This window comes from Micropterus salmoides, unplaced genomic scaffold, assembly GCF_014851395.1.
Source record: "Micropterus salmoides isolate LMB-PRFRI ecotype aquatic unplaced genomic scaffold, ASM1485139v1 Ms_hic_scaffold_8, whole genome shotgun sequence".
In the NCBI taxonomy this organism is placed as follows: Eukaryota; Metazoa; Chordata; class Actinopteri; order Centrarchiformes; family Centrarchidae; genus Micropterus; species Micropterus salmoides.
Window position 1 is genome coordinate 37,443,579 of NW_024044570.1, and position 21,180 is coordinate 37,464,758.

The 21,180-nt window shown below is 43.9% G+C and overlaps 1 protein-coding gene and 1 non-coding gene across 2 annotated transcripts in view; one reads left to right on the forward strand and one right to left on the reverse strand.

Moving 5' to 3' along the window:
* The first annotated feature begins 7,339 nt into the window (after nt 1-7,339).
* On the forward strand, nt 7,340-7,411 carry trnap-ugg. The gene has a single exon. It is a non-coding gene; the product is annotated as a tRNA-Pro (tRNA).
* Nucleotides 7,412-8,275: 864 nt separating this feature from the next.
* lrp5 (low density lipoprotein receptor-related protein 5) overlaps nt 8,276-21,180 on the reverse strand; it is an 83,425-nt gene continuing 70,520 nt past the window's right edge. The window contains exons 18-29 of the mRNA XM_038705198.1: nt 20,972-21,149; nt 20,059-20,255; nt 19,605-19,810; nt 19,086-19,276; nt 17,320-17,529; nt 17,067-17,192; nt 16,393-16,629; nt 15,053-15,163; nt 14,712-14,951; nt 14,485-14,627; nt 13,627-13,721; nt 8,276-12,328 (exon numbers count right to left, since the gene is read on the reverse strand). Of these exons, the coding sequence (XP_038561126.1) occupies nt 12,004-12,328; nt 13,627-13,721; nt 14,485-14,627; nt 14,712-14,951; nt 15,053-15,163; nt 16,393-16,629; nt 17,067-17,192; nt 17,320-17,529; nt 19,086-19,276; nt 19,605-19,810; nt 20,059-20,255; nt 20,972-21,149 (2,259 nt within the window). The 3' untranslated portion in view covers nt 8,276-12,003. The remainder of the gene's footprint in view (nt 12,329-13,626; nt 13,722-14,484; nt 14,628-14,711; nt 14,952-15,052; nt 15,164-16,392; nt 16,630-17,066; nt 17,193-17,319; nt 17,530-19,085; nt 19,277-19,604; nt 19,811-20,058; nt 20,256-20,971; nt 21,150-21,180) is intronic.

Here is a 21,180-nt window from a genome sequence, read left to right on the forward strand (position 1 = left end):
TGGTGGCCGGTGTTATGCGTAGGTCCCCGGCGGCACCCTGAAGCCGAGGTTCGCCAGGGAAAAAACGCAGATAACCCGCGTGTGTGAGCCAGAGCGCCTCCCGACTGCGGCCCCTTGGGGCAGGCAGAACGGCGCGTGCTCGCTGGAGGCTAGCGTGTCCCGAGCGTTGACACGGCTGCTGCCTGAGCTGCCACGAGGGAGGGGACCTCGATCGCCCTCTCTCAGGGGCGGGGGGTGGCTCAGGACCTCTTCCGGTGAGACTGAAGAACAGTCCTCAGATCCGTTGTCTCGAGGGGCTGTGGGCGAGAGCGCCGCCTCGAGTCCCGGGTGTGCTGAGGGGGACCACAAGAAGCGACACTCTGCCTCTGGCTCTGGCGGAAGGAGCTGGACGACGGCTGGGACCGTCTCTCTGCAGCCGTCACCATCCTGGACCCAGACCGGCGCGGGAGATTGAGCCACAGGTGCCACTCCGTGGCCACCAGCGCCGACATGGAAAACCGTGTGTCTGGCACAGCCTGCGGCCAATCGAGCTGGAGTTTGCCCACTGCCCGTGTCACCACCTCCAAGAGCTCGTCATGTACGCCTTGCCCACCAGAGCAGATGTCACTTATGTCATTTAAGGGACGACGCAAGACCGGGCGAGAGATAGCTGGCCAAAGCATCCTCAACCCGGGGCATTGTCCCATAGCTGAAACCCTTAACCCCCGCGACGTCACTGTAAACCCGGACCGTGGGAGTAGTTAGACGTGCTGAGAAGGGCTTGCCCCAGGATTTGCACAACTCGTCATGCAAATCCGGGAAAAAAGGCAGAGACCGGCACGGGGGCGGCGCGTGGCACCGCAGGAAGCGCTCATCCAGCTTACTAGCAGCCTGTGTGTCTGGCACAGCCTGCGGCCAATCGAGCTGGAGTTTGCCCACTGCCCGTGTCACCACCTCCAAGAGCTCGTCATAGCTGGGCGCTGACTGATGACGTTGATCCGGCTCCCGGAAGTCTTCCTCCTCCATAATGCTGAGCACATCCAGCTCCTCAGAACCGGACAGCCGCAGCCTCTCCGGGCTCACACCTCGAAAAGAAGCCGAAAAGCGGACTCCCGAACGGGGAAGAGGGAAGTCGGTGCCATCAGACGAGAAACGGGAAAAAGCCTCGGCAGTCCCGATGCCCTCGGAGATGTTGCGCTGAGAGCCCCATGACCGAAGCCGTCACGCCACCTCAGCGACCGCCGGGCCCGAGCCACGGGGAGAACGCATCCAGCCGTCTTTGGAAAAAAGACCCTCAGGGGCAGGGCCTTGCAATGGCCGCAAGCAGCCCCCTCGAGAGCTGCCTGGGCATGCGGCATCCCCAGACAGGAAACACACAGGGCATGAGTGTCCCCAGCCGTGATGTAGCGCGGTCATGGAAAAACACACTGCTTGAACTGCTCACCAGCCATCTCCTCTGCTTCTCCTTCCAGGTAAGAAAACTTCCTCTCGTTTTTGCTTTTTTTCTTTTCTGAGTAGTCTCGAACATGCCAGAGTGCCTGCTGAATAGAAAAAAGCTAATGTGTCCGGTGTGCCGGCGTGCTTATATACGCCATGCTACCGTTCTAGCAACGCCAATAGGATTGGAGTAGTTTCATTCATGATTTCAGCCCTGCCACACCCAGAGGCTTTCCCATAGTGTCGTCACCGATGCAGTTCGAGTTCCCTCAAAGGGGAACCACTGTCTGAACTGTGAGGGTTTATTGATGTCTCGGCTAACCTCCCCTCCCACCTCAGTTCAGTCTGAAATAACAAAGTGGTCTGAGAGGCTGAGCAGCTACGTGGTCTGCTGTCACACAGTGTGAAGAAGGAGAACTGTCACACGCAGCAGGCTTTATGTCCTTCACGCCTAAACTGAAGAGGATGGCTATCTTTTAAGGGTTAGGGTTAACACAGTACATGACACACTTTGCAGTGATATTATCACATTCTTGTTTTTTTATAAATACAATAAATAAAACTCAGTGAAGTAAATTGAAAAGATAATTTTAAAATGTCTTGAAGATATTTCATGGACCTACATGCTGTAATAATGCATCCTTACATTGTCACGACCAGCTTCAATCTGCTGAAGTCTGTGGATGACAGATACTGCTGAGGATCAACTATAAATCTCAGTACAGAGTAGATTATCAGATGTTTGGGTTAAACATTTCTGGTATCTGAATCCTCAGCAGATGTAGCTTGCTCACTTGTCATGGACATGGCTCAGTTGTGATCATGTGAGCTAAGTTTACAACTTTACAACAACTTTAGATGATGGTTGTATATAGGAGGAGACCTAACCCCAGTCTCTGTTTAAATCATTAAGTCCTTAGAGTAAATTTGGAAACAGGAGCTAGAGTATTAGATCCACCAAACCCTCAAAGTTCTTACTTAGGTTCTGTAGAAAAATGACATAATGGTGTATTTATGATTGTTTCCAAATGTGCTTTTAACTGAAGTTGCCCCAGCTTTCCTGCCCATTTAAGCATTTCATTTGGAAACATGTCTGTGAGCAACCTGGTCGGCTTAACTGCTGTCCTTCAGAAGAGAAACATGAGAGTGGTGTTAACCCCGGCAGGCCTCTGTCCAAAGCCATAATGATGAGTTTCAGATAGTTGTCTCCATATGTCCTGATTCTGTGGGAAACATGTGATCTTCCTTTATCCTCCCTCTCTACTTTGGATAAACATGAGGCCCTCCTCCCTTCCTGACACCTTACATCGCAGTCAGTGTCTGTCTGGGAACTGTGGGAACCGTAGGTAGGCGTTTCCTGCTGTCCGTCCATGGAAAGACAGACAGAAGAAACACAGGTTTTCAGAAATATGCATTAAATCACTACAAAGTCAGTTTTATATTTATACCAGTATGTATGCTTGTTTCTTGGTGTATTCAAGCAATATGTTTGCACATGGTAACATTATACCCAGCAAAAACCAGCAAAGAAATATTAATCTATGGGTCTTTATAATATTAATATTTGGTTCTACTAAAACAGCTTGTTAGTTCACAAACCAGCTGTGATAGTAAATAGTTAGTGACGTAATGGCTAACACGTTAGCCAGCCGGGACATGCTCGCCAAAAGTCACAATTGCCTCCCAAGCATCTGCGTATTTTTTCTGTATTGGGACATTTACTCCCACCTGGTTTTAGTCCTCAGGATTGATGATTATTTAATTTGATACAGAGCTATTGAAGAGGGACAAAAGCTCAGGTGGCTAACAGGACAATAACTTTTAACACAGTTTATTTAAAACATGTATTTGTTCCACGCCTGCAAACCACGTCTGTTGTGGACACTGGATAGTGACACACAGCTATAAGCTCTGATAGTTTCCAGTTCCCCCGATGGCAGCACTGTCAAGACAGGCTGAAGTAAAATACGAGATATGATGATCATGTAATGTTCTTCGACATTCAATTCAATTTTATTTATATAGTGCCAAATCACAACAACAGTTATCTCACTGCGCTTTTCATAAAAGAGCAGGTCTAGACTATGCCCAACAGTTCCCACCAAGAGCAGCACTAGGCAACAGAGGCAAGGAAAAAGTTCCTTTTAAGAGGCAGAAACCTCGAGCAGAACCATGGCTCAGGGTGGGCGGCCATCTGCCTCGACCGGTTGGGGTGAGAGAGAGAGGGAGAGAGAGAGCGCGAGAGAGAGAGAGGGAGAGGGCAAGAGAGGAATAGAGAAAGAGAGAGGGATGGAAGGAGAGAGAGAGGGGAGGGAGGCACAATATACACACAGAGGTACAGACAGTAAAGGTGATGTTGCTACAGACTAAATGAAAAATGGTACAGATATTTATAGTAGTGTTAATGATAACAATCGTAATGTTAATGATTATAATAACAATAATAATAATAGGACTAGTAACAATAGTTGTTGCATGATAAAATAGCACTGATAATGCAGATAATTCAGGTTTTGTTGCTCTCATCGTCCATTCCTGAAGATCAGATGTAGGGGCTAAATCCAGCAGAGAAGGAAACACAGCAGAGTCCAGACAAGAAGTGACATACTGTATTTGCTGGATGTCAAGGAGTCAGAACGTTGGGAAACCTGTATACTGTTAATAAAATCCAGATTTCTCATGTTCCATGTAAGCATCATATCTTGAATATAATCTAAACCAGGATAAGACCTAGACCAGGGTACTAATGTGCATGTAATATTACTAAGTGAACACCCCACACCTTCAGAACTGAACAAACAAATATAAATAACTTCAAAAATGGTTAATAGATTTTCCATGAGAAACAATCAGTTGTGTATTATGTTTTAAAACTAATGAGCTATTCAGCAGTCATGAGAATCATAGCAATATTGTAAAAGTAGTAGAGGGTGAGAGGGTGGAGGGGAGAGATGGATGGATGGATGGATGGATTGATGGATTGATGAGAACGATGGATCGGAATCAGCTGGAGGCAGGTAAGCAGGAAACGCGGGTGAGCCGTCTCTACATGTGTTCTGGATTGTAGTTGACCGGCGGCAGTAAGACGGGAGGGAACCAGCGGACTTGAGACTCTGTGTGGGGGAACCGTCTCTTCATGTGCTCTGCTGCAGATAGAGCCCCCAGTAGTTCCTGCATTCAAACAAAAAGAGACTAAGTGAGAGAAGAGAAAAAAGAAAAAGGGAATTGGGTGGGAGGGACGTGAAAAACGAGTCAGAGGGGAAGAGAAGGGATGAGGTGTGCTTAAGTACTTTGAGCAGAAATGGGAGGTGTTCGAGTTTATAAAACTTACTTACTTAACAGATGACACGGTAGCAAAGGAGCACCTGATGCAAACCACCTGCACTGTGAGTGTGTCACGTGTAAGCCACTTTCATTTTAAAGCAGTCCACCGGGTAAATACACTGGAATCTTTGCTATCTTTATAAAATCTCTATTTTCAGTATACAATGAAAAATACTTCAGCAACTGGTCCCATTTGATGATTACTGCCGTCAGTTACCGTTATCAATAGACATGGTGAAATGTTCCAGAACACTGGTGACACAGTACCTGTAGCAGCCAAATGGGAAAAGATCCCAGAAATCCCACTTGACTTATTTGGGTTTTTGAGAGCCAAAATATTGTATACAGGGAGTTAACTGGCTGCACTCACCGAAGATATCATATTCAAGTCAAACTGCAATAAAAGGTGTGGTCACTTGGCAGGTGCAACACTTTTCTGGGAACAGCGGTGAGGGAGGAGAAGGGAACCTTAGAAGAACTTTGGGAGAAGAGAGGGAGATAAAACAGAGGTGACAGAGAGGGTTTCAGGCAGCTGGTGTAATTACAGAGCGGCAAGCACACAGAGAGAATAAAGGGGAAGAAAAACAAAAGTTGTAGAAGTTGTAGTGCTGATCTCCACCTCTTCCCTGCCTCTGTTCAGCCCTCAGCACCTGTCTGCCAGCTGGACAACCTTGACTGGAAAGTTTTCCTCTTCACCTGGACAAGTTTGCTGCTATCATTTTATTTCCCGAGCAATGACATTCTCAGAGGCTTTCCTTGTGTCTGATCTCCATGCTTACACTGTATAATTCAAATTAAATTCAGTTACGCTGTGGAGTAGTAACTGCGCATCCAGTGCGGATTCAATTGCACCTTTTAAAAGGCCATGCCTTTTGTTTGCAGGTATTAGCCTATTAACTACAAATAGTGGTAACCAAAACCTTTACCTTTTGGACTGATTCACTGCATTCCAGCCTTTCAGGTCAACTTGCAATTGTGACCAACTTGCAGAGACAGAGACTGCAGAGGCTGGAGCAGGGAAAAACATGGTATTTTCACTTCTTCACAACCCTGACATTTAGCCCATGTGATGTTGTGTATTGGTTGTGTGCAATTTAAAGCCAAAATCTGATTTGAGTTTGATGAATTCCAGTTGCAGAATTAAAATATAAAATCTGAGTTTAATTCTTGTTCAGTATCTCTTGTTATATGTCAAATATATGATCATTATTTCATTATTTTTATAAGGCACGTTTAATTAGAACAGCACATTTCAACAACATGACAATTCAAAGAGTTGTACCTAAAATATAAAAGCATTAAAATACAATTTTTAAAAGGGTGCAATAGAAAATTAAAACAGAATAAAACCGGATAGTAGAAGTTACAGTGCAGTGTAAGTTATTAATCTACAGCCTCAAAGGTTCAGTGTGTATGTTTTAGTGGCATCTAGTGGTGAGGGTTACGAATTGCATTCACACTACACGCTCCTGATGGGATGGTCCCATTTCCTGAGTTGTGAAGTCCTCCTTCCAACTTCAGTGTGTATTAATGTGCTCTTAAGTCTGAATGTAAAATCAACATGGATGCAAAGATGTGTTGGATTAACATGATCAGAGCATATAAACAACACGCAGACTTCTAGTTCCCTCTACATGGACAGCAAACTTTGCATTCTATCCATATTACACATGACATATTTGCTAAATACACTATATGGACAAAAGTACCGGGACACCCCTGTCCCAATAGGTTTGGTAGGGGCTGTTTTTTCATGGTGTGGGGTTTCTTAAGTGAAATCGTGATGCTACAACATACAATTTTAGGCAAAATCTAACAGAATTGACTACATCTGTAATCAATAAATTTTTTTATTGCAGACATTTTAACATGTCACTCCTCCTTTCCACATGTCAAGGTGTCCTTGGGCAGGACACTGAACCCCATGTTGCTCCCGATGGGCAGGCCAGACACCACACTGCCACTGGTGTGTGTGTGTGTGTGTGTGTGTGTGTGTGTGTGAATGATCCGTAAAAATAAATAACGTTAATTGATGACTTTTTAAATACTATGTTTCTATATATATATATATATATATATATATATATATATAGCTTCCCCTCGCAGTGCAAGCGCGTTCACAGTGGCCGCAGGCACACCTCGAGACTGGCAGCGAAAGCTAACCGTAGAAGGTGGCCGGGCAGGTGTCTCTCCTGCAGCCACCGCCCTCAGTGTGGTGCATCGTCTCTGATACTATTCTCATACTTCTTTGGGAATCCCGTGATGATGATCATTTTGATGAGGGAGTCGTCCAGCCTCAGTGTGACAGTTAAAGTGAGGTCACTTGAGCTTTAGGTGGGAGATATTATAAGTGTAAAACACGTATTTTGAAAAGAAAAAACGTATTTTAAATAAATCCAAAATCAATCATTTAAAGTTTTATACCGCTGCCCTATTGCCAAAATAAAAAACATAACCCCATAAAAAAATCACTAGACTTAAAATCAAATTTATGGCAAATCCTTTGCTCTACCAGTAGATGTCACCATAACACAACAATGAGTACACGGTGCCACGTAGTAATGTTTAAATATTTTCCCTCCATTTCGTGGAGTACGGAGGCTCGTTGGTCTAGGGGTATGATTCTCGCTTTGGGTGCGAGAGGTCCCGGGTTCAAATCCCGGACGAGCCCAGTGAAAGGTTTTTGTTTTTTTTCACTGAAGGACTATGTGATCAAAAGCGGCAAAACAAATGGTATTGGGAAATAAAACTACCAAACAATAATAGAAGAAGCAGAGGGAAGTAACATTTCCTAATAATGAGCTGAGCTTTAAAAATGAATTATCATTAATAATCATAACAATAATTATAATAATTAGATTTATATAGCGCTTTTCTTAGTACTCAAATACGCTATAGGGTAAGATGAAAGTAATTGGTTAAAAAGAAGAGGAGGGGAGAGAGAGGAAGGAAATTAACTGGGGAATGAAGTCTTGAAAAGGTTGGTTTTGAGGGCCTGAAAGATGCCATGGTGCTTTATTCATTTCTTAGACACTTTGTGACTCTGGTATATTATAATCCTACTGGCAGCACTACTATGACTGCTCTCAACAGTGCTATAGCCATTTCATCTATTGGTGCTACAGCTACTAAAAGTGCTACAACACCTGCAACTGCTGTTGGTGCTGCTTCTGCTATCTACCATGCTGACACGTGCAGGTGAAATCGGTAAGATTCACTACAGCTGAGGTTTAGGTGTGCCATTTCTGATACTCTACATGCTGGTTTATGGCCATGGTTTACCATCATTAATCATTAGTGTGTTTTTTCTGCAAGTCAAAATGTCATCTGTGATAAGGCCTGTTGTTACTAATGCAGTTACTTACCGTAGATTAGTAGTCAAAATAGTAAAAATACTGCTACTAGATCTCATTCTACTGTGATTACTTCTGACTCTGAAGAATTACTGCCAGAACTCAGTTCATTAATAAACTGCTTGGTACAGAAAACCTTAGCGTTTACTGACCTTTAACTCAAAGCTATAACAGACACAACATTCCTTAAAATAGAACCTTTATTATATAAAAATGCTTTTGATACAAAAAATGGCAAAAGTGTAAATTCCACAAAGCATTTTTACTGAGACAACAAATACAGGGCTTTAAGGAGTTTTACTGACGCAGTGGTTTGAGGCAGGGCCTACAGCCCTCAAAATAAATGCTGCTCAGAGTTCCCACTGACACATGTACATGTTACTTCAGCTATGCTAACTGGAAGTCCGTCTCCAGCCAGTCACCACACATCAGCTGTAATGTGGTAGGCGATGGATTCATCAGGCAACAGCAAGACACCTACTGCAAGTTCCAAAAGCTTCAGACCTCTCAATGTGCTGGGATGCTTTTCTATAGGAAACTGGCACCCTAACCTGGCTCACACAGATCCTCTTCTAGGCCCAATGGCCAACAAAGACTATTCCTGAGTAGTCATACTCAATAATTCATCGCTACATTCACCTCTGCTTGGTGCTTGGAGGATTGGAACACACTAGCAGGCGACAGAAACGTCCCTGTCTGACCTCTTACCTGTCTTGTGTCTTTGCCGACACCATGCTATTAAATGACCAAGCTGTTCCTGTGGACACATCTGTTACTGTAATACAAAGATGGCAGTAAGGCCAGCTGAGAGGAAGCTTGTTGTGTTCTCTTTTGATGTGGATGATATTGCAGGCTGTGTTAGAACTTTCTCTGACGCCAGTTTCCAACTTACGTGAGCATGACCTAAGGTTGATATTGTACTGCTATAATTCTGCAGTCTGGGTGAATAGCCAAAATATGCTCCTTCTTCTTGAAAAAAACACTAATTCATAGATCTATTTTCTTTTTGTAAGTGCATACAATATCTTCCCATGTTTTCCTGCTAAGTCATGTGTTGATAACATTACAATGTAATAATAATAAGTGCTGGATAAACCCTGAAAATAGTTTGTCACCAAAGCCCAAAGCTAAACCATGACAGTACCTGATGAGAATTATTGGAATTTTATCTGAGCATATCTCAGAGGAGGGAAATTAACAAAGGAAACACCCTGCACCACTTCATGTTGAAAAAAGACCTAAAGCTCTGATAGAGTACACTAGATATTTACTTTTTGTTTCTAAGGGGCACGTTTTCAAACTATAACAGGGTGTGAAGTTGCTCCTTAGGAGCATGGAGGTGCCTCTTGGTCATCTACTAGAGTAGTAGTAAAAGTCAGGGGGTCACCAGCTCACCAAAGTCATTAGGATACATCCACACCATGACTACCCACAGGAACGTTTATAAAAAGCTCTCTGATAGTTGTTCAGACAAAGACCAAAGTATTAATCATGTCAGTCAAACCTTTGACTTTGGTTTTGCAGTGGTGAGGTTTCTGCAAGATATTTTATGTGGGAAAGAATTCAAACTTCAGCAGGATTCACTAGTCAGGTTCACTACACTGGAGGTGAACAACTGCACAACTTAAGGCCTCAGTATGCTTCAAACCAAGTCAGACTGTCTAACAGTGTCTAAAACCCCTTCAAGCCCACATGGCACAGTGGAAGGCAAGTCCTTCTCCCCACAGCCGTGCAACAGTAACATGCCATAGAGTGTTTATTGCTGCAGATATGCGACCACACTAGCATACTGTACCTTGCAGAGAACACCAACTTAAAGCATATGGACAAAATCCCTTCACGTGTGAAGTTTATTTAGTCCATTGTGTCTGTCCTGTATGAACGAGCACAAGCTGCAGATCAGGAGTTATCAACAGGCCAGTCTTATGATGGAGCATCACTTCTTTTTCTTGTTGACAATATTCCAGTGTTTGCCTTAACTCTTACAGTAAGAATTATGGCCAATGAGCCACCACTAAATGTGCTCATTTTCATATGGAACGGGGTTTTTTTTCTGCATTTACACCCCTAATACAAGTTGACTGACTAAACTAAAAGATAATGGAAATAAATTCATTTGTTTATTTTCATTATGGATCGTTACAAATATGCTGCTTTAACAGTAGCCACACAGTGTGAAAGATAAATCACGTATAGAAATCAAAAATGTTGATGCATCAAGATGCATGATAATTGTTTTGTGATGGCATCGTAGCCCTCGGAATCGGAATCAAATCTTGAGGTGTCTACAGATTCACACCTCTACAAAAGACTAGGGAAGATTCACCTGAAGCAAACTGAGACTTATTTGTGAAACAGCTCTGAATAAAATGTCTCAGCGGGAACTCGTTCAACATTTTTACTTTTCTATTTCCAAAAAGACTCCTCAAACCAACCGTGGTGACCGACATAGAAACATACATAACCATCTACACACAGACAGAAATACAAATAACAAAAGTTGCTATAAGAATAATTTGTTATTAACTGTATAATAGCTTCATAATCTATTGTCAGTATGAGAGTTGTAATATTGGGCATTCTGTGTATTTATAAGTCATGGTAACTGATATAGTACATACACAATAGCAGCAAACATACTTTTGGTAAATGGGATGATAAGGATAAAGTAAATGTGGTGGAAGAGGTTCAGATTCACAATGAAAAGCATTCACTTCTCACAACTCAATCACTGACTTCATTACAAGTATGTACAATAGCTTTACATGTTGATATTCATTTGGTATGTTGTCACATGATGGTTTCATGGGATAAAGAAGGGACTGCTGGGAGATTTGTCACTGACTCTTTGTTGAGTGAGGAAAGCTCCACTTCAAAAGGCCCCATGTTCAACTACAAACAATCCCTAATTAGAAATGGCAGGGACAATTTTCAAACAACGTACAAAAGAGTTGGCCCTATTCCATCCATCCACTCATTCATTTATACCTCCACACATTCATTCAGTCATCATCTACGAATGTATTTCATTTCCTACATCGAGCGAAACATTCACATATGCTCATCATTCAACCATTTATCACTCACTCCAGCATACATCCACTCACTATCTGCCCTTGGTTTTCTGTGGCGCGGTGGATCAGCCGGTGTGAATAAAATAGTAAAATAATTCCTCTCTCATTTATTTTTGTTCATATTATTTTAACACTATATACAGTCCTGCCGCTGGTCTGCCAACAAGGGTGCTGTGAGGAAGGAGAAGACAAACAGTATGAGGCAGGCAGTGTCAGCCAAGTGGCGGGCCGTGCCCTGGCTTCAGTCTTAATGAATGAGTCATGGCATTGGACTCAGGGTTTTCACACTACACCTATTGGTAACCCTCAGTTAGTGAGTTCCCTGCACATGTTGCAGGATTTAGGGGAGGGCAGGAGCACCATGAGGTGAGGATTTGGAAAGATGGCATACTTTATATTTTATTATCAAGAAGTGGACCAGCAAAGGAATTTTTCTTCTATTGATGGAATGAAAATAAAAAGAGGGAGCTGCTGGCTGTATGCACTAATCTCCTTTTTGAGCCCTGCAGCAAGGCAGGAAAGGCCTCAAACCTTCAACCTGCCAAGAGTGAGTGACTGTTAAAGCAGGACACATGGAAGACAGACTGATCAGATGATGGTTACCCTGAGAGCTCCAGGATGACTGGAATGATGAAATGACCACTGTGGGACTTAGGGACATTGAGCAAGGCACTTGAGCCTAACCAGCTGATATAAAGCAGCAAGTGTGAGCCGGTCAGGGCAGGATCTTGCTTTATGAGTTCTTTCCCTGGTAAAGTAGGCCAGATGAGGTTAGTTCTTGTAGCAAGTGGATTTCATCCCTTCCTTCCTCACAGGGCTCCTAGGCTGTTGGAGGGTCACGAGGAGTCGGTGCAGGGCGAGGGAGGAGGGGGGCACAGGTGGAAGTAGGAGCGCTCGGTGGAAGGGGACGGGGGGCAGCTCTCCTCAGCTGACAGGTACTGAGAGCGGGGGGTGGGGGGTGGAGGATAGGGGTCCGAGTCTGAGTTAAGGTCCATGTAGTACTTGTTGTGTTTGCCGTGGCTGCCGTGGCCCGCGGGCTTCCAGCGACCCGCAGACGACACCAGCCCAGCCGGCGGGCGGTGGGGGGTGTAGTCACTGTCGCAGACGTCAGTGCTGCAGGGCGTAGTAGGTGGGGCGGCACCGCGGACAGGGTGGTAGGGTCTGATGGGGAGGAGACACAGAGTAAGTTTAGATCAGGGTTCAGGTTCACTTCTTTTACATGCAATACTTATTTGAACTGGGTCGCCTCATCACTAGCTGGGACGCTGAGGTTCAGGAGTGTCTCCTCAACAGACGAGAGTGCTCTGTCAACTACACACTAAAAAAAACTTAGATATTATTTCTGGGTATTAGAGTCACATACCTCCCACCAACATGTGAAACTGTTACAGTGGGAGGAAGTGAATACAGGCCTGGAACCATGAGACAGTAAAACAAAGGAGCAAATGTAACTGTATTATTATTTGCCTTGATGTTAGCATCAGACAGTGAAACACTTAACAAAAGCATGATAGTTAGAATCTATCCATTATCCAGTGATCTGCCTGACTTCTAGACAGACATTATGTTTGACTGATCAGGCTCGATGGATTTAGGTATTAGTGATATTCCGTATTTTTCTTCTAGTCATTAAATCCCATGTGCAGAGCCGAACAAACACTGAATGTCTGCTACTAAAAAGTACTGTGTGTATCCAAAGCCTCACCGCTGTACTGGGTGACATGCTCCTTCATCACCATGAATACACTCACTAGTTTATTGTGACTCTCACATACACCGTCCTGCAGCAACAAAACTAGAGCACCACTTGTGGATTCATCTGCCACTGGATTGCCACATTTCCTCCTGTTTGAGTAACATTTGAAAACTACAGTGAGCATCTGACTGGGGCAGATCGGCTTAGGGGGGAGAGCCTTAGACTGGAAGTCAGAAAGTACTGAAAGATGTACTAAGACGTGGTTGGTTTTGGTCTTGAAGCAAGCTGATGATCAGCGAGGAAAGGCAGGGATTTCTGATTTAGTGAATCTACTGTAGCTATCAAAAAGATAGCTGGGTTCACCCAGAGCCATTCCATCCTAATAATCTGAATAAGACCTCAGTCTTAAAAATTGTCTCATGGAAACACATCAATCTCAATAAACTGGCTAAAATGATTTTCAGTTTGAAGATATAGTGTTCTCCTTTTGCTTCCAATTAACTTAACCTAAAGGTTGGTAATATCATATTATTCCACACTGTTTCATTTATTTTGTATAAAGTTTTTATGACTGTACCTCCAAATGTAAATATTATACAATTATACACATTTGTGTACAATTTAGACACAAAATGACCATCTCATGTTTGGGTTCTTAGGGGCTCTATCACAGCTTTAAAACAACGGTCTGCAGAATTGAGCAAAGTTGCATCAGAGTTTATTAAAGTTTGCTGGGGAGAGAGATACGGTCTATGTGTGTTACCTGTATGATCTGGTGGTGGATGGACTGTTGGAGGAGTAGATCTCTGTGTTGTAGAGAGAGCGGTCAGTAGCCGGGGATGGAGGAGGGTTCAGGATCTACAAACAGAAAATATCTGTATTTTATTTAGGGCTGACCCTGAATAGCCTGATTCAACTGTCAATCTCACAGTCGAAGCTTCGCTGCGAAACAAGGAACTATTTTGTCGATATGGGGGTCTGATTTTACATAGAATTACCAGTTTTCTCCCAATAAGTTAATATACAGCCTATTACAATATACATTTCAACGTTTAATGCTGTAAATAAACATGTAAAAAGAAAAAAACTTTCAATAAATGTTTTTAAAGTGCGTAAATAAATCCAAATTTGTAACCCTAACCCTGGGTCATCAGAGCACATGTGTGTAGTGGCGGAAGAGGAACAACTGCTGAAGAGACCGAGCTCCAGCTTCACCGGCGGGACTTTCGGACAATTTATCACCGTTGATCAACCACACAAAGAATATTTTATAGTTTTTAAATAGCCGGCTACTTGAAATAGACCCACGAGGAACCACGATGTGCATGCAGGTGTCGGCAGCACGCAAAACTCACAGAAGACTGATGAATGGCAGGCGAGAGAGAGAGAGAGAGAGAGAGAAAATGGTCCACAATAAGCCTTAGTTTAGCTTCGGCTCGCAATCTCCGTGCACAAAAACACACACGATTCCACTATCACTTGACTATAGGCAAGACGATTCTGATTCGACTATGTAAATCCTTAGTCGGGGACAGCCCTAAATTTATTCAACTGTAGAGAAGAGACAGCAAACCGTGTGCAGTGTGTGTGTGTGTGCGTGTGTGTGTGTGTGTGTGTGGACCTGAGGGTAGAAGGCTCCTTTGGTAGATGATGAGCTGCTGGATGAAGCTCCAGTCACATGGTTCCTATCATAGAGAGGAGCTCCACTGCTGCTGCTGCCCATCAGGCTGACTGAACTCATGATGGACTTCCCACAGGAGATCCCTGCACACAGAGATTCACACTTTACGAATCCCATTACATGTCAGTAATTTAAGTACAGCACACTGTTGCTGTGTGTCTGATCACCTTGGAAAGTGCCATGCTGGGAGCTGTTGGGGGCGATGAAATTGAGGGGCACATGGGGCGTACCACTGATGTATTCATTAGGAAAAGTCCCACTGGGGCCCTTGTAGCGTCGACACACCACACGCTGGCAGACAAAATAAGCTCCCCCGATGATGAAGACGAGCAGGATGATAGCAATGACTGGACCGATGGTGTTAGGCCCAGTGTTAGGAATGCCACTAGAGGGAGGAGACACATACTCTACACATGGGGAAAAAAAGACAAGGATGCAGAGTTATGGGCATATTTAGGAGAAATACTGGAAAATAGTGCACATGCGCATGTGTATTTCAATGTTTTACCACAGGCGAGCTCATCTGATCCGTCGGGACAGTCAGAGTAATTGTCACACTGTTGTTTCTTAGTGATGCACTGGTTGTCACCACAGCGGAACTGATTAGGAGGGCAGATGGCTGGAGGACAACAAGAAACACAGTATAAGACACACAAAGATAGAGATTCTTGTCAGTTTCTTACTAATGATAAGGTCATGTATGGCAACACGTTAGAAGAAAAGCCTCCAGTCAGTTTAATCACCAGTTCTCCATTACAGTATTCAGATCCTATAAGTAAAATACTACACTGCGAGTTCAATATTATCAGCAAGTAAGGAAGGACTCATTGACCAGGCAGAATCAGTTTATATTATTGAAATATTTTTACTGATGAACTGACATATAAAGAGCATTTTAATTTTGCAGTTAATTTAAAATAATTTATATCCTGTGAAGTGAAATTAACTTTTGTTTAGCAATGTCATATTTTATATGTTCATCATAGCTTTTAACCATCTTCCTCTACAAAGGAACTAGTAACTGTCACATGCCGACAAGTCTTCTGTGAAGGACTGAGTAAGAGAAATCAGCTTAATGGTAGCTGAAGGTGTTTTATTAAATACCTGCTCTGTACATTTTTAAATATCTGGACATTTATTAATTTTCACAAGTAGTGCTCTCCCAAAAATGTTTTAAAATGAGGACACGGGGTACAGCATGACCTCAGGTTCATTCTATTTTACTACGTGAACCATGGCTAGACTCCGACAGCACTGTGAAAGCAGTGTTTGCCTACATGTGAGTCATCTACAGGGCTGGAGAGGGATTTAAAAAAAAATTGGTTCATACATTTGTTAATCAATTCTATGATTATACATATACATTTTTCTGATGTTGATTTTCAATGTTCATTTATTTATTTATCTTGAATAGAAACACCAACACAGTCCGAGCTGAAAGCCCATACGTATGAAAATAAAACTGAAAGGCCAGTAGGAGAGCCAGAGGCTGTGAGCTGCACAGACTGTAAACTGCAGGAAATGTGATGTACAGTAATGTAATTTGTATTGGATAAAATACCGTCCAGGTAATGAGCAGCATCACTATCATGGCTTTTATTAAATACACTCCTCTTAATTACCACGTTTATGAAATAATCCAGTGAGAAATGCCTCTACAGCAAAAGAAAACACAGACTATTGCTACTTGTCTACTTACTGTGTCTTAAGGATTTTCAACTTTATATCTATGAATCAGTCATAGAACTACTAAGTGTATAGTGCAACTGCTAACAATCAACTGACTTAATATACTGACCTAATAAATCTGTGTTCAAGCATTTAGTGAGTAAGAAAGTTTAAACCTACTTTCACAGTCCTGCTCATCAGAGTGATCAGCACAGTCGGGTTCACCATTGCAGCGCATTTGAGCATCAATGCAGCCTCCTTTTTCACACTGGAACTGGAAGGCTGAGCAGACGGGACAGTTCTCCTCATCACTGCTGTCGTCACATTCAGGGAAGCCGTCACAGCGCCAGGCCATGGGAATACAGTCAATCTCCCCCGTGGAGCAGGTGAACTGCTCTGTGGAGCAGGTGGGAGGCTCTGAGAGTGAGAGAGAGAGAGAGAGAGAGAGAGAGAGAGAGAGAGAGAGAGGAGGCAACATATGTTTACTGTGTGGACAAGGAGAGCACGAAAGGAACAAAGAGGGAGGCGCAGCGAGACATGTAACATTGACTGTAGACGATAGGAGTGAACACTGCATTTGAGGAGGCCAGAGATGGAAGCCCTGAGCTAACAGCGGCATACCACAAAGTTGTTAATTATACAGTGTTTTGAACTGTCAGTAACCTCTGTCACTGTCTTTGCACCCACTACAGTCCATCAGCACCCTTCTTCCCTGCTGCATGTCACCTGTCAACAGTATTTCCTGAATGAGAGGTCAGTCCCAGCCCCTCTCTCAGACTGGCTGGACATTGGAGTGCCCTGTAATTTTGTGTCATCAGACTGAACCCTGCGTGAAGCAAAGGATGGCTGCTCACCTCCACAGTGCAGCAGGTCCTGTAGTAACACCAGGTGCATGGGACAGGAGCAGCGAGGTGTGCCGTCACCCTTAGCAATGCAGATGTGAGAACAGCCCCCGTTTTCATGGGAACAAGGGTGGGATGCTAAAGAGAAGAAAGCGTCATTACTAAAGAGGCACACAGCATCCTGCCAAACCGCTACCTCAGTAAAGCCCTACTAATGTGTATATGGCAACAACTAATCCTGGAAGCCAGAGGCGGAGGGCCATACCAAACTCCTGTGGATCCATCTCCTCTACAGCATGGATGGAGGTGAGATATGATATCCGTCCCTGTATGCGTGTGCGTCCATCTCCGGTGATTTTGTCCACCCTCTCTATCATCTGCTGCTGCCGGTCGATCCAGTACAGATGATCTCCCAGAACTGTCAGCCCCATTGGCTGGAGAATGTTGGAATCCTGGAGGACGATGCGATTGGCTCCTAGGGGAGATGGAATTATGTCATAAGAATATAAGTATATTGCGACTCGAGCAGTTCTGGATTTCTGAAACTGATACAGACAGTGGGGCGGCTTCAGGAGCGGGACCACACATCAGCCATGTCATCGTCAGCGTTTCCATAAATACCCACACGTCCTAACTCATCCCCTTCACTCTTGTATCCTGCATCCTTCCCCCACACCCCTTTCTCTGTCCTGCCTCCTGATCTTCTTCCACAGGGTTATAAGGGGGTCCGTCGTGCCCGGGTGCTACGGCGGATTTCCCTATCGTAGCTTCCCCACAACGCTTTCGAATGTCTCTTCGGCAACCGCAAGCCTCGTACATCTTCCGTTTCGATCAATAAATTATTTAATCAGACCTGTTGATTTTGTGGTCCTTGTTAGTGAAATGATTTTTTTTAAAGAATTGTGATCAAGATATGCACCAAGCAGGGTGTTGTACATTTAAAAATAATCCTGTCACTGCTCTCTGGTGACAAATGATAATGGAGACAATAGGCCTCATGCAACAACCAATGGTATAAACAGATGAGTGACACATACTGTAGAACTCAGGCCTCAATGCATCTGCTCAGGGAAAAACAGATGCTAGTGACTGATGTTTGATGCAGTTCAAATACTTGTATGTCAAGTCTCTGAACTGCAAAATCATCTATTGTATCTAGATCAATTACCACCGTGCCATTAGTAAAGTGAAACAGCGTATATAAAGTCTAATTTTCAGTCATGGTTTGGTTCGTACCTCGTTTTTTTGTGGGGGGGATTTTATTATTATAATAGTTTTGGGTGGGTTAATTGAAGTAGTCTAACTTAAAATAGGTTCATGGCGCGTAAAAGTGATGCAGGTGCATGACATCAGACGAACGTAAAGTTGTGCCTGTCTGAAATGGGACACGGCGATAGCTGATAGCTGACATCACAAGTTGAGGTCATCATGACTGTAGCAAAAAATAATTAAAATTTGTGAAAGCAGGTTTTAATCCCTTTGAATATTATTATTATTAGTTTTTAAATATATCTGCTTTGCACCTGCCTGGGACTTCTCTTCTCCCCACGCTCACACACATCTGCACCTCTGGTCTCTCACTGCAAACACTCGGCTTGCCCGCTTCTCTCTGTCTCTGTCTGCTCCTTTTTCTCCTTCAGCAGTAGGCCTATTTTTATAAAGTCGCCTAAAAGACACAGAACTCATCTTTTTTCTGGAAGTTTCCACTTGTGATCCGTTATCACATCAGCAGGTGAGCCGCATGTCGGCCTGTTAATGACAGCCTTTCAAGCAACTGAAACCAACATCTGCACTCTGATGCTTTACCTGGTCCGTGTGTAAAATATCCACCGCGACTTGTAACGTAATAGGCTACCAAGTTTTTTACCGAGTGAAGTCTGTGCGAGTGAACACATGCACATAAGATGACCTCTACCCCCTGCGCACACCACCCGATGTCATCGTCCATCCCGATGTTTCATTGTAGACATCGTCCCATGGAAATTAACCCTAGTCTGAAAGGTGCATTTATTTCTGTTTATGGCAACTCACCTGTCAGGTCGCTGCTCTCAATGCGTTTGAGGTCGGCGTCGACCCAGAACAATTTTCCTAGTTTATTGTCCAGAGCCAGAGCTACTGGTCTAATCAGACCCGTAGTGAACAGAGACTCTCTCTCTGTCCCATCCAAACTGGCTCCTTCGATCTTAGCTGAGCGCTCCTGCACTGTGGTGAAATACATGTACCTACGGAGGGGGACACAGGTACATTTTTATAGGACATTTCTATGGCCCAGTAACTTTACAGTGAGGGGTGCAATGGATCACAGAACTCACAGTTGGGCTCATATCACATTTTTGAGTCATGGGTCAGTTAATTTCTCCCATCAGCAAAAGAAATAAAAAGGTTAGTGTTAAATCTGTGAACTACGATCCATTACACCTCTATTCACAGTTCTAATCACTCACTGGATGTTACCCATTTCCTTCCATACAGAGAGTACAACATATCGTAATGTAACCAAGCATTTATATTGTGGAACCAACTGCAGCCACGAAATAAAAATGAGCTCACCCTTTCTCAGCATTGACCACGATGGCACGTGGCTTGTCGGCGTCATCCTTCAGGACCACGCCCACGGTGTCACCGTTCAACCTCTGGACATTGATGGTGTTGGTTGTCTCACAGGTCCAGTAAATGTGGCGGCTGTAGGGGTCCAGGCTCAGGTCATGAAGCTGGCTGTCCACTGGCTGAACACTGGTGCTCACTATCATGGAAGACTGGAGAAAAGCACAGCAAGGTTCTGATCTTACTCAAAGTCATGTGAAGCTTGTGTTTATCTTTCTATGAAGCTGTACAGGGTTAGAATCATTCTCCTGGCTGATTAGTCTTTACTCTAGTCCACCTCCTGATAGGATGGAAGTTACTCACTGAGAGAATTAAGCCATTATCTATTTATTTACTTATTTTTATATGCCTTAGATTCCAGAGCAGAGAAATCATTCATTGTGATGTGGGAGAGTTTTACCATGGCTCCATCGTCTCTGGCCCTGCGTATGTTCTGTCGTCCATCCAGCCAGTAGACCAGCCGGTCCAGCGGGTCGTAGCTGACAGCTCGGACGTTCCTCAGGACATGGATGGGCAGGATGATGTCAGGACTCTGCTCTCCCAAAACCATTCTGCTGATACTGGCCTTCTGACTGAAGAGCAGGAAACGAGAGGGAGCTGCACACAGAAAGGATGGAGGGATGGACAAAGGAATGAAGAGAAGGAGTGAGCACACAGAATGGACACAGAGTTCTCTGGCAAAGGAAGGCTGAAGTTTGCTCAATGCATATTACACACAGGCTTAACACCAAGCCAAAGGGTTGAAATGAAAATGAAATTACAGGAATGTAATTGTATGCCCGTAACTCTGAACAACCCGAAAACATAATGTCTCGGCATGGAAGCATAATAAAAGATAATATAATACTAAGTCTTTACAGATAAGAACCCAGAGGAACCGGAAGCTGCTGACTCTCACCACCGTGAGACTGCAGTTCCAAATCATCGGCATCAACAGGTGTGTTCACTCTTGCTTTACCTAGTCTGTGATTGTAAAATATCAATTGTGTCTACGTTTTCTAATCAAATACCAGTTCACGTCATTGTCTCTGTTACTGTGTTTTTTCTTTATAATGCTAAAATAGGTCACCTGTACTCCTCCAAATCACCTGAGCTTTAAGTGTCAGTTCAATGCTTTCTAAGTTTGGCGAGGGCTTCCCTGTCTGATTCAGGAATGTCCATACAGTAATCCTCAGTACTGAAATACATACCACTTTGTAGTGCTAAAGTGATCCCTTTAGGTATAATTTTATTATGAAATATGCACGAAGTATTACTTTTCATTGAAAAAAGCCTAGCTGCGATTTGAGGAATCCCAGCAGCTCTGTACTTACAGCTACAGTTTCGTCCATCAAGGTTCAAAGTGTAGTGGGAGGCACAGCGGCACTGGGCACCAGCAGGCGTTGCCAGGCAAAGGTGGGCACAGTTGCCGTTGTTATGGGAGCATTCGTTGGTACCCTCTTGACGGGAGGAGTGGAACACCAGGATGTCCAGCATCAGCTCCAGCTGGCCCTGAGGACACAGTGATGCAACAGTGGTAAAG